This window comes from Vanessa tameamea, chromosome 10 (genome assembly GCF_037043105.1).
Source record: "Vanessa tameamea isolate UH-Manoa-2023 chromosome 10, ilVanTame1 primary haplotype, whole genome shotgun sequence".
In the NCBI taxonomy this organism is placed as follows: domain Eukaryota; kingdom Metazoa; phylum Arthropoda; class Insecta; order Lepidoptera; family Nymphalidae; genus Vanessa; species Vanessa tameamea.
In genome coordinates, this window is record NC_087318.1 from 10,363,441 (window position 1) to 10,377,252 (window position 13,812).

General features: G+C 31.6%; 1 protein-coding gene across 4 annotated transcripts; it reads right to left on the minus strand.

The window, feature by feature from the left end:
- Nucleotides 1–1,133: 1,133 nt before the first annotated feature.
- LOC113392777 (neuroendocrine protein 7B2) lies at nt 1,134–9,093 on the minus strand. Of its 4 annotated transcripts, XM_026629363.2 has the most exons (7): nt 8,889–9,093; nt 8,721–8,789; nt 4,047–4,137; nt 3,536–3,759; nt 3,097–3,254; nt 1,808–1,992; nt 1,136–1,491 (listed from the first exon to the last, which is right to left on the minus strand). In XM_026629363.2, the coding sequence occupies exons 2-7, from the start codon at nt 8,723–8,725 to the stop codon at nt 1,417–1,419; spliced, it is 738 nt and encodes a 245-aa protein (XP_026485148.1). In that variant the 5' UTR covers nt 8,726–8,789; nt 8,889–9,093; the 3' UTR covers nt 1,136–1,416. The 4 variants fall into 4 exon arrangements, with proteins under 4 accessions (XP_026485136.1, XP_026485148.1, XP_026485164.1 ...); XM_026629351.2 differs by lacking the exon at nt 8,721–8,789 and having other exon boundaries at nt 1,134–1,491; XM_026629379.2 differs by lacking the exon at nt 8,721–8,789 and having other exon boundaries at nt 8,893–9,093.
- Nucleotides 9,094–13,812: the final 4,719 nt, after the last annotated feature.

Genomic DNA, 13,812 nt, shown 5'->3' on the forward strand with positions numbered 1-13,812 from the left:
TTTTGTGAGTTGCATACAGTGGCGTAGCTATCATAAGGTAATTTGTTGCAGTGCACCAAGACCCCAAATTGAAAAAAATAGTTTAAACAGAATCTCACAGACCCAAGCATCAGCAACTAATAAAACTAATAGTCACTTATTTTTATTTTTTTTATAGATTTTTTTCTTACTCTCTAAACCTTTCATATAGGTATATATAACTAATACTTTTAGAATGTGCTCATGCAAAATTTATTTTTTATTTATGTGGCGTATTTAACGCAATTATAACTTAATTAAGTAATAATAATTTTCAATGAGTGTAATAGAAAATTAAAAAAGAAACGTAAATTATGATAATATTTGTATAAAAAAATTGTTTTTTATATAATTAAATGGAATTGAATTTTAGCTTTTTTAAAATCAATTATTAAATATTAGTTTTCTCAATTTTCAATTATATCTTTGTAAGATAAAGCTAAGAGGTTATGCATTATTTTGAATCAGTTTTAAAAATAATCGCGGCTTATGGTAGCACCATAAACCGTGATTATTATTAAAACAACGAAATTAGTGCGCGACTTACGCGCATAGATACGAGTATGTGCAACCGCCCTAGAAGTTCATTTTAGTGTAGCTTTTTTAATACTTAAAATATCCTAATTATTAAAAGAAAAGTAATGAAGCTTGTTTCTCTTCATAGTCCTGGTGGTATAGATTTTTTAAAACGTTTATTTGTAATTTGAAATCAATAAAATATTGTTATAATTTTCGAAACTATTAATAAAAATTGGCTTAATAAATCTGTGCCGTAAGTATTATAAAATATTTAAAAAAAAACAAAGGATAATTTCTGTTAAATTATAGCCTATAAATTATTTTAAATGACATATTCTGAATGAGTATCTGTTATTCATCTTGCTAATAATATACTTATAACTTCTAACTATCGCTGTTACGGTTTATTAGTAGATAGTTCTTCATCTTTATGTAATGTACATCTTAGATCTATTTTAGTATATAATATGTACATGTCAGTTATCTCGTGCATGCCTCCTATCTTTTTTTTAGATCTATAAAAAATTAGTCAATATCCTCAAGTAAATATAATATATAAAAAATAACGATATAATTCAAAAATAAAAAGAAAGTGGAGTAAACTATAATACTTATGTGTAGTGTAAATTAAAATGAACTATTAAAACGAGAATGGTTTAAAAACATGACGTTCATACGAATTTGTAAACGTGAAAGTCGTAAAGCGATGCCTTACCTAAGATCTTAAATACAAAATCATATCCAATAGCAAGGACCTTCTCGTTTCAATATGAGATTGCAATGGTGATCAGAAAATGTTTACACAAATATATATCCTATCATCTTAAAGACATTTAGTAAAATCTAACACTGTGATGTAGAACTACTGCAAGACAAAAATTAATAAATGTGAACGTCGAATCCTTTTTTGGCTGCTATAGGTAGGCGTGCACCCAGTAGGTACGGGTTTTCCACCTAAAATTGTAATCGATACGTTAAAAATCTGAATTCTAATTTATCGAATGACATTTTTTTTTTAATTGAAAATGTAGCCATGACTAAGGTATACTAAAATTCACGTATCTTTTTTTTTCAATTGTTATTAAAATATAAATTCAATGTAATAAGTACGCACAAAGCTTATAAGCTTTGTGCGAAAACAAAATCGCGTCAATATATTTAATACTTAAACAATTCATCGGAATATCGTGACAGACAACAGGGTTCCCTCAACCGAAACTTTAAAGGACTGTATTGTACTAATTTAGCAAAATGACTAATTAATACTAACATCGTCCTTGTACTTCTTGGCCACGAGGTTCTTGTGGTGGTCAGGGAATCGCATCTCGTATTCGGAGGGTGGCTCTGGCGGGCAACTGAACATGTGCTCGCCGTCACACATACATCGCTGCGAAAGCTGGTACTCGCGGCTGAAGGCGGCTGTGTTCTCGAAGTCCGTAATGCAGCCTTGTTCTTCTGTGGTTACAAATAAACTTAAGAATTTGACTAAATTGGCTTACGGCTATTATTCATACTTCAAAATTCGTATCTTGATTCATCTGTACATATTTATTTTTTGTATATACATATGTTCGCATATCTCAGATTGATTCAAAATCGATTTTGTTTAATTTACTCAATAAATAATAATAAAGTCTCGATTATTAACTAGACTTTATTAAAATATGACTTGAAGTAATCATTTTAGACATCTCAAAGATCTCTTTTACACCAAGAAAAATTTTGCAAGTAAGCTATTACATAACATTCATTTTGATTTTGATAAATTTACAAATGTTAGTAGTAACAATGCTTATATATACATATACAAAATCACCGCGAATTAATACAAAAAAAAAATATTTATTTTGCTCATAATAATTAATTAATAAATCGGTATACTTTTTTGTGATATTGTAAAAAGTTTTAGAAACTTAAACTAATTAATTCCGGGCCGATTTCTATCTTTAGTTAGATTTGTAACTTTTTGTCAAATACTTTCTCAAACATTTCTGATTTAGCGCTTTCGTTTACTATTACTGTGAGCAGTAGTGTGTGGATCAAGCCTTAGCCATTGAATAAGAATCCCACCTTACTGATTGAGCTGTAATTTGTCACACACTTAGTCCCGGTGACACAACAATTTATATTATTTTAATTTTATTATTATAAATATTGCTTTATATAATTTCGAACAATGATACGCATTCGTATTAGGTATCTATTTATATTTCCTTCAAAACTTTTTGATTGCAATATACATTGTTGTACATACACTTATATTTAAGATTTTATTTATATAGTAAAAGTACATAACTTGCTTAATTCGAGTCTGGCACTAAATATTTTAACATATACTAGTTAAGGCTCTGCACGCATTCCGATTCCTGTGTAAATTATTATAGAGGAAATTATTACTGATACGCAACCTACCAATAAACACAAAAAAGTCTTTTCAAACAAATGTACCTTGCAATCATGCATCAAATAAAAAAATCGATACATTGAATGAACGAATCGATCATGTACCAAAACAAACACCAATATCATATTTAATATATATATATACAAATATCTTACCGGTATATCCAACAGGACACGGGTTAGGTGGGTTGCAATATGCTGGGAGGACCGCGTCGGTCTTGATCATCTGGCGGTTTGGAACTAGACCGGATGGACGCAGACGCTGATCACCCTCTCCTGCACCACCGGTTACGTACTGATGGCCCCATAATGAACTAAAATATAACTTATAATCAGTTTCTTTCGAACATATTTAAAAAGATAAGATTATTTCTTTAATGAAATTATGAATTTCATATTGTTGCAATATACCCTGACCGATTTTGGTCACGGTGGCTGATGACGACTGGTTTTCAATGTCATGTCCGAATACTCTGGACCTCATGATCTGCAGCCGTACAAGCTTAGTTTTTAACACAGTAAAACAATTATTTATGTCTACTACATAAGACAAAGTTATGTTAAGAAATGTATATGTAATACTGTTATTAATTACCTGTGCTGCAAATACTCTTGGTCGCGCAGGCTGGGGTTGGGGTTGCCGTCGATCAGAGAGTCGTAATCCAGCTGCTCGTTCTCCAGGTCTTTGTTGGCCCTGGACATCAACGCGAGGTGCCTCTCGTTCGACGGAAAGTCGAGGTAAGTTGACGCTGCATCGTTTAGGTCCTTGCCCATACGCTCGACAACTTCACGAAGCAAAGCTTCTGTTAGCATATGCTCCTACAAACACGTCCATTGTTACGAAGTTCTATAATGTTTAACTTTAACCGTCAATAATTTAATTTTTGAAGAATATTTTTAATGTTCTATCTCTTTATTTATAATATCTAGATGGTCCGCGGAGCTTCACGCCCTAAACATTACACGTCATATTGTATCGTAAGCTGTCAGATATATTCTATAAATGAGCTATCTAACGCATATTTTTTTTTTTTCAAATATGCCCGTTCAAGAAACAAATTTGTGAGTTTTATAAAATATAATAATAACGATATTAATTCACTAACCTTTTCCCCAATAGAACCATGGGGGATAAACGCCATCGCCCCGACGATGCTTATGGCCATAACCAGAACTCCTTGGGGGCCCATTGCGTATCTAAAAGAAAAATATGTGTAATCATTTTCATCGAACTAAACATCATCAAGTTCATAAACCACAATATACAAATACAATGATTAATGTTAATGTCGATGTGAATTTTATCATAACTAATAACTTCGAGAAAATCTTGTAGGGTGAGTTAGGGCAAGTGGGGATCGTAGCGATTGAATTTGCGGCTGATCGGTCACTTTTTATATGTTATCCAGTCAATAGAAACAGATTTATTAGCTTATACGTATTGCCCGTAGAACAAAATCAATCAAACCAACTCGAATCAGACGGGAATTCCATCGGGACAACCTTGCCACATTGTCTACTATATATGACATATGCCACTAATTTTCTTGTATTTGTATGTATGAAAAAAAATGTTAAAAATATGCTACATGTAATTCATCATAATAAAGTAATTATAAAATCATGAGCGTAAAAAAATGGAATATTTAAAATTACTCATTGTTATTAAAAAAATAGTCGATTGTTTTTTTTTTTATATGCTTGTCATTTTATGAGCGAAGATGCAAATCAATCAAGCCATACAACTTAACATGACATAACAATATTATGAGATGTTTTTATTTATAAAAAAATCACTCGAATCTATTGTATAGCGATCGTAGGCGTTAAGATAATGATCTTATGTAACATTTTGGCGTTCCTTGTCGGCTTCTTTGATGTATGTATCTGCATTAATATTACAATTATATAATTTATTTTTATAATCATAAATTGATAAATCAATTATTATATGTCCATCATAAGCGTACCAACAAAATTTATTAATTCATTCAACTATGAGTTTAATAATTAATTTACTAATAAAATAATTGCGCGTAAAATTAGTAGGTCTTTATTTATTTGGTCCTCATAGCAATATCAATTCTAGTTGGAAGATTCAGTGAAGAAGTCGTCTAACTCCAAAAACTAGCAAATTAGATAGGAAATTATTTTATAATTCAAGCCTAAATCTGATACTCTAATAAAACAGTCGGTCTGGAAAGAAACTCATAAAAGACAACAACATCCAAACAAGAAACATCCAAACACCCAAACATCCAAACATCCAAACATCCAAACATCCAAACATCCAAACATCCAAACATCCAAACATCATAACATCAAAACATTCAAACATCCAAAAATCCAAACAAAGAAGCAACCCAACAACCTAACAACCAAACAGTCAAACAGTCAAACACTCAAACAGTCCAACAGTCAAACAGTCAAACACTCAAACAGTCAAACAGTTAAACAGTCAAACAGTCAAACAGGCAAACAGTCAAACAGTCAAACAGTCAAACAGTCAAACAGTCAAACAGTCAAACAGTCAAACAGTCAAACAGTCAAACAGTCAAACAGTCAAACAGTCAAACAGTCAAACAGTCAAACAGTCAAACAGTCAAACAGTCAAACAGTCAAACACTCAAACACTCAAACACTCAAACACTCAAACACTCAAACACTCAAACACTCAAACAGTCAAACAGTCAAACAGTCAAACAGGCAAACAGTCAGTCAAACAGTCAAACAGTCAATCAGTCAAACAGTCAATCAGTCAAACAGTCAAACAGTCAAACAGTCAAAAAGTCAAACAGACAAACAGACAAACAGTCAAACAGCCAAACAATCAAACAAACTATCAATCAATCAAGAAAACGAACAACCAAACTGACAACCAGTTTGGAATGTAGATTCTACCGAGAAGAAGCGGCAAAAAATTGCATTTATTCTATTCTACTGCTTGAAAATCAACGAATCCTTCAAAATTTAAATCCATACTTCTTTATCATCTACTCGTATATATAAAATCTTTTAACGAGTAATACGTCTATTTATCAATACTTTTTAAATAATATTAACGTAACTCTATCCTAGAACTTTAATATATTTATGCTGAAAATATTATGCTGAAAAGCTTTTTGTGATTTTATCATTATTATTTTTACATTAAATATATGTGGATTTTTATTTGTAATAATTTTGATACGACCGATTGAAACTAAACGGTACCTAATATCTAATAATTAATCCAATCGCGACATGATCTTAGAAAATCGCGATCACTTCCGCCCAAACTTACTTTTAATTGCAGTTAAAAAAAATTATGACAGAAGAATATTCAATGGAATTCTTGAAGTTTTATATACCTTTTTTGGAAATCGAAACACGATTGAAGAAAATTTGTGTGATAGAAAAAAAAACTTTTTTAAACATTACAAAATGTTTGATTTTACTTGCTTAAAAAGTTAAAAAAAAAACACAAAAATAAAAAAACTTATAATATGAGCTAAAATTGCGCTATTCTAGAGTCCCATATGCCTGTCATTTGGTAGCAACAGGTTGTCAACAACGGACCTCGCCTAAATAAACATATACAAAACAAGTGAGGTCTCCAAAAAGAAGTATTAGTAGGTACGAAATTTCTATCGTTTTCAAAATAACTTATTATGCTGTAAGATTTATTCTTACAAATTATAAAAATCTATGCACTCTAGAGACTAAGCAATCTCAAATCTCTCTTAAAACGTAAAACAAGTATCGGTAATGTAATTCTCTTGAATGAGACTCGAGTGCGATAAAAGACCGGTTTGTGCGGTTCAAGCTAAATGATCGCAAAGTATTTCCATTCACTAGCGTTCATTCAAACTTTCTATGACCATAGAGTAGATGGTTTTATACAAATATTTACTAATTAATTTGCTGCCGTTGGATAGATGACTTGTTTTATATTGGTCGTCATAACGATATCGTACATTAGAAGATTTTCTTTTTTTTTTTATATTAAAAATGTTTGCGTTAGTACATAACACCGGACTTTAATTTACCATTTATAAATTTGAGTTTAAATAGTAAGTTACCAAATTATTTTTAATTATAAGATGTTAACTTTCGTGAATGCAGGGAAATAATTAAAATAAGGGTATACGAGTAACTGTTTATCTTATAACAGCGCCTTAATCAAACCAAAACTGCATACTACTATTTAAATTTATGTCAAGATTGTAATAAAATTAATACTATTGTATACGCAAAATTATAGTGATATTAATTTAATTAAAAAGCTCTATGTTTTTAATTATTCTCTGACGGGGGTACGCGGGGCGGGCACCTGCGCGGGCGCCGGCAGTGGGCGGACAGCGGCGCGTCCTCCGCCCGCGCAGCGCCTTTGCTGTCAACGATACATACTAATAGATATTCCCATCAAATTTTTTTATAGCCCACTGTTTAGTTTATATCTATTTGTTTATTGTTATTATAAGAACTTTTTCTTAATGAAGAAAGATTATTTTATAATAAAGTTTTCATAAACTGAATCTGTTTCTAACAATTTGTTGTTTAGATTGTTTTGTTTTTAAATAATTTAATAAACAAAACTTTTTAAAGTAACGAAAAATACAGTCCAACAAAGGCTGATCTGTAATTTTAAAAATATATTTTGTAAAAATCAAGATTTTTTTCAAATATTTATACAATTTCAGTTTAAGTTTACAGTTTTTGCAAACTTCGATGCAAAGCGTCGATGTCTCTCTTTTTAAAAATCGGGAATCACCTATTAATTTCTTACTAAATGAGATTTGAATGCTTTTTTTATTCATCAGATACAAATAAAAAACTATATCGATGAGACAACACGATAGCAATGGCCGTCCATAAATCAATAAATTGTGCAATAATGCATTGCGCGCAGCTGCGCCGGTCAGCCTACGAATTATCTAGAATGGGGGGGTAGCTCGCCCTAGTCTCGCCCTGCCCTGGAATCATCTCGAAAGAGAGGTGGTGGGGCAGCTCACAAATCAATACTCGACGCATCGAATTGCATATCGTAATAATGAACCGAGGCTTTGTCCCAAGAAAATAAAAATAAAAAATAATAATATTTATTATTATTTTTATTTAATCTAATTATATTTTTACTAAAAGTAAAAAAAAATGTTTTTTTAATACTTGTTAGATACTAGGTAATTTTTAATTTATTATTTTTTCGTTTTGAGATCAGAATATATATATATTTTAAAATCATCATTCGCAAAACAAATAATGAAGGACGATATAAAATATTCAATGTTCTTTGTCTCCGGAAAGACCTAGGTAAAGGTCAAACCTGAAAGTACCAACGTCAATAGTCCGGGGATGCAACGCGCAGGTCTTGCACCCATGATTTATCGCAACATCATCGAATGCAACTCGATGGAAACTCGAACGGAAATATTGAAAAAAAACTTTCTACGTTAAAATTATTTGTTCGGAGAAGAAAATATACCTTTAACTATTTTACTAACTGACACAAGTTTATATACTATTTTTATCAACAAATTGACGATAGAGGTAGGTAACGCCAAAAACCTCTAATGCGCAGACTCGACTTGTTGCATCACCATTCTTAGAACAAGAATAACATTTTTTCCGCACAAGTTATTATTACAGAGCAAAAGTCAGCAGCGAGCGGGTTATATGTACGCAAATAAATATATATCACAGACAAAATAAATCACAAGGCTCATGACAAAGACACGCACATAACACATAAATATATATAAAGATGTATAATAAAGCAACATAGAAATAAAAAGTCTTACACCATCAAAAAGGCAGCGTGAATGCGTCATAGCCGTGACGTGGATAGGGCGACGCGTGCCAAGGGTCACCTTTGCCGGTGATGACGAAACAAAAATAAATAGCTCGTAAATAAGTAGTTACAACGCAAAACATAATGTACAAAGATGATAGTAACATTTAACACTTACTTACACAGAGCAGAAATTGTAGTGTAGGAATAGAAAAAAGCGTCCATTTCATAATAATCAAAATCCGACTTACTTGTAGCCTGACCAAACTTGCTATTATTATGATCAACGCCACGGCAAGGTACATGCACTTGGTTTTGACTGAATATCTTTTTGGCCGGGACACTATTTTCCTAGATATGTACTCACCGGTTCGGATTCACCAGCGAAATGGGCTTCTGTGACCGTTTCCGGGGGATCGATAGAGGCAACGCATGCGCCCTAAGCGAATCTACGCAGGTGTATTCTGAATTTAAGTTAACTTTGACATTTAACATCCATTACTACGAGAAAGTTCATATTAAATTAATAATTTTTCACTTTATAAAACATTATAGTTAGCGAATTATTATTGTAAAAAACAATTAATTATAAGGATATTAATAATACATCTAATAATAAAGGTGTACGATCATTACATTAGCAGGGATTACTCATAGATATTATTAAAACCTTTTTTTAATTTCCATAAAATAACAATTAGTAAACAGTTAATCAATCAAGTAGCTGATTTGTTTAAATAATTATTTTCCTTATATGAATACTTCGATTCCACTAAAATATGTTATATTATAGTTTAATGAGACTGGAAAATGTTATGTAAAATGTTTAAATTTTAAAATCATATAAGGAATTCAAGTAACACTTATTGCGCTCAAGGAAATAAAAAGTGTAATTTCTTGGCAAAGAACTTAAAAATAAAAGATTTCACTACACGTGGCTACCGGTTGCTTCAGAGGCGTATGGAGATATTTCTTGGCACGATACTCATAGTATTAATGGTGATATTCAAAAAAACTTTACTGTCAAAGTCGGGTCAAGAAAATTGAGAGAGTTTAATAAATTAATTAAGTAATTCTAACTAATTCATAAGTATTTTATTATTTTCGCTTATTGGAAATATATATGTATATAACAAAAATGTTATTTTAACATAATATATATTGCAAGTTTCCATTAAAATGTTAGAAAGCGTTTCAACATTGATCAATTTCCCCCTGCCCTTTATCGACATTGTGAACTCAAGGTTACAAGGTCAAGGTGATTTTTTTTCATTATCAACGTCATACGTGAAGGAAACAATTAATCAATAACTTATACATGACTTTAAAAAAAGGAACATACGTATCAATGTTTTTATCAATTGTTCCCCGAGGACACAAACTTTTGCAAATATTTATTTTCTGATAAATAAATGTCCTTTTTATTATTTTGAGGAACATAACTTTGCCAAACTGTTAGCTTTTGACTTTCCGTATAAGATATAGGCTTTAATTATATGAAAAACATTTTTTGATAATTGTTTTTTTTTTTTTGCTGACCATAGAAGTCCTTTTTCAAAATCGCGAACACACAGTTTTCTAAGGCATTATATCTGTAACAGATTCATCGGCTTTTCTGTTTCGTCAGTCTTTTATCGTCCCTATAATTTAAGACATATGTTCTTCTACATACTAAAAAACAAAAATCTATTGTTAAGTGTGTGATCAGACGAATTCTTGAAGACGATTTAACGGTAAAAAGAGATAATTATTTTGGAATGAGTTTCAATAGTAGAAAAACCTGTATTACGTAAATGATTTACAGTTTCAAACGCATCTGTTTCGTGATATAGTACCGATATCTCAACTATACAGCCTCGATATCACTCTGAAATCTCGTAGCAGTTTTCTTTGTTCGTACTATTGAAACGCTGTTGACGCCGGCACTGATTACGTTGTCACATCGCTTCTACATCGTAGCGAGATTGTAGCGAGGGAACTGCGAAATCGATTTTATTTCGATGCACTTAATATATGGCTGTTACTTTCTTGTTGATTGAAATTACGAGTGCACCTGTCTTCCTCGCACGATCCTATTCCATACGTTCATCTATAAAAGAGACGGCAGATATTTGAGGGACGAGATGCACACAATTGGCTGTTGCATCAGAGCCTGGATTTTATTGATTTCTCTAGGTAACAGTTATTTATATGTAGCATATCTGTATCACGCGACTGGGACCTTTCCACGGTGTTTTGCTATTCTTAGTTTGATATTTAATGTCAGAGTTCATATCTTTCCACATAATTCATAAATTGTAATGATTATTACCTAAAGTCTTGGTTTTTAAAAGGCAAATCGAGCACGAGGAACTTTATAGTAAAGCCAAAAACGTTTCACACAACCAAGAATGTGTATTCGACAATTATCGATAGGAGATGAAAAGTAGAAGACGCGCTTGCACAGCGCAAGAAAATTAGTAAAAAGACAAAAGAGTAATAATATAAGTTTTAGTACACCATATCTATCAAATCTCTACATATATATTTAATTCATGTATTAGAATATACTTTTTTGATGGTTATTTTCTAATGTCTCCTAAATCTCCCCATAGCCAAATAATATTTTATGGTTTCCTCACCTGGAGGAGGAGTTACGGCTTATTTTACCACGTTGGTGATATGCTACGATATACATAAATTAATGAGAAGAACTGAGCATTAGTACGGAACCTGTAATGACACAACCATTAACAAAACAAAAACTAATCCTAAATGATTATTCTACAAGTATTTGCTCGATACTCAGCGAGGCAGTACTGTAATCCAATGCTCAAAATCGAATCTTAGATTGTTACATTACAAGCGAGACTGCCGTCACCGGCAACAATTTGTAATAATGTATTAGTACCAGACCAATCATGGAAAAAAAATAAAAAAATGGTGTCTACTAAACTCTTAAGAACCAATAAAACGAACCAAAAAAATCCGTAACAGCAGACTGACCTTCTCTCGACCCTCTTTATTCTTAGAGTATTTACAATATCTTATTTTGGGTCGTCAGTCAACATTCGAATAACAAGTAAAATTCTCGACTACCATCATGTGGTACTAGATTCAGCCCACGACTTGCCTCTCATAAAGGGGTCAGGTGTCGTCAGGTACCCTTTTTCTGTATTCAAAATTTCATGCTAATCGGTTAAGTAGTTAAAACGTTGTGCGTAACAAACAAACATTTATCAAAACAATCAAAATATACTTTATTCAAGTAGGCTTTTACACACACTTTTGAATCATTATTTTACAGAACTATTAAGTGAAGCTACATCGGTTAGGAATGTAGATTCTAACCCGAAAAACTGTATTGAATAATATACTTTTATAACTAATGTATTTTTTACAAATTATTTGAATTTATGAATCGTCTAAGTTATCTGCGGAATTTCAGTATAGAAACGGACACCTTGCCTCGAGAGGGTTTTATTGCCTTTGCGGAGTCGGAAACTTGGCGATATAAGCTTATCTTTAAGTCTCGTATGCATACAATGATTATCACTGTTATTACTGGTTCTATCAAAGTGGTCAATGTTACTGTATATAATATTATTTGTGTGTATAACCCTTAACTTGTCCCAATTTACATTTGCCGCAGTATTTATTCTTATTAGATTAATCTCTTTTCAAAAACATTTATTTGAACCCTTTTTAGTTAAAACAAAATCAAAATATATTTTAATCGAGTAGAATCATTTCAATTCTTTTACAGTTACATTAAAAATAAAGCTCCCTTCTTCTCAAATTATATATTATCAAAGACAATTAAATTTATAATTGTGTCCTGAATGGAAATCAACGACTACGAACTATACGTTTTTTTAAACTTGTAGGACCTGGGAGATATCTATCGCCTCCAACGCCTGTTGTCAAAGAGTAGGGTACTAATTAGCTGATTCATATTCTCCCCAGAGCATAAGAAACGCTGTTAAGACAGTTGTCACCATTCAAAATGATCTAACTAGTCATCGTCAGATCATTTTTAATCTGTATATTTTTTTTACCATATACTATCTTACCTAATATATAGCTTTACCCTATACTCAAAATTATTTTGTATATAAATTGTGCTGTTATTTTATTTAATTATTATCAGTTAAACGCCATCTATAATTTATTACAAAAACTAACTACCTGGGGACAATGGAACTAACGGATAATACAGACCCGTGAGCAAGTAGTCTGAAAGATTAGCAAGAGATGGCGCTAGTTTTGAAGTCGATGTTTTGTAATCAAGACGTTCAAAAACTTATCAGGCGCTTAGAAATATTACGCTAACTAAACCATAGAACGAAAAAGAAATGAATCCGATAATAGTCTGCCATTCAATTATCAATCAGCGCGCATTGGAGCAGCATGATAGAATATACCTTCTCCTTCATAGGAAAGGAGAACTTAGCCCAACAGTGGGATATTTTACAGTCTGTTTACTTTTCTTTTGTATTTTTTTCAATATTTTAATTAATATATTCAAAAACCTTACTTAATAGAGATGCATATTATGTATTTAAGTACAAAATATACATAGGGAATCTCGAAGATTAAAAAATTAACAGAAAAATATATATTTTTGATATCAATCGCCAGAAACAAATTTTCTAACGTGTATATGATTTTTTATACAATCAGGTTAGTCTTAATGAAGGGGTGCAAAAACCCAGGCGCACGGGCTGTGGTTCCCACCTCCCATATACATTGACGCTGTAAAATAGATTAACCATTCCTTACAACACCAATGCACCTGCAATTACACTGGCTCACTCACCCTTCAGACCGGAAAACAACACAGCATTACCGTTTGGCGGTAGAATATCTAATGAGTGGGATACCTACTCAGTCTGGCTTGCACAAGGCCCTACAAACACCATGCAAATTATTTAAAAAGGTCAAAAGAAAAAGAGCTTTTAAAAATAAAATCGCCTATACACGAAATGTTTCTTAGACTATGAATAATTTTACATTTTAATTTGTAAATTTGTATGTGTATTTTTAGGTATATTATTATTACAATAGGTTTATAATCAAAGTACATATATAAGACAATTTTATTATATAACATAGTCTTAATT

What these genes read in the sequence shown, in the direction of transcription:
- LOC113392777 (XM_026629351.2), bottom strand. Translation starts at nt 8,935, where the DNA reads ATGGACGCTTTTTTCTATTCCTACACTACAATTTCTGCTCTGTGTAA. An exon ending in ACAATTTCTGCTCTGTGTAA is followed by an intron (nt 4,138 to 8,888) that starts GTAAGTGTTAAA and finishes TTTTTCTTTTAG; the next exon opens with ATACGCAATGGGCCCCCAAG. An exon ending in CAAGAGTATTTGCAGCACAG is followed by an intron (nt 3,255 to 3,535) that starts GTAATTAATAAC and finishes GTTATATTTTAG; the next exon opens with TTCATTATGGGGCCATCAGT.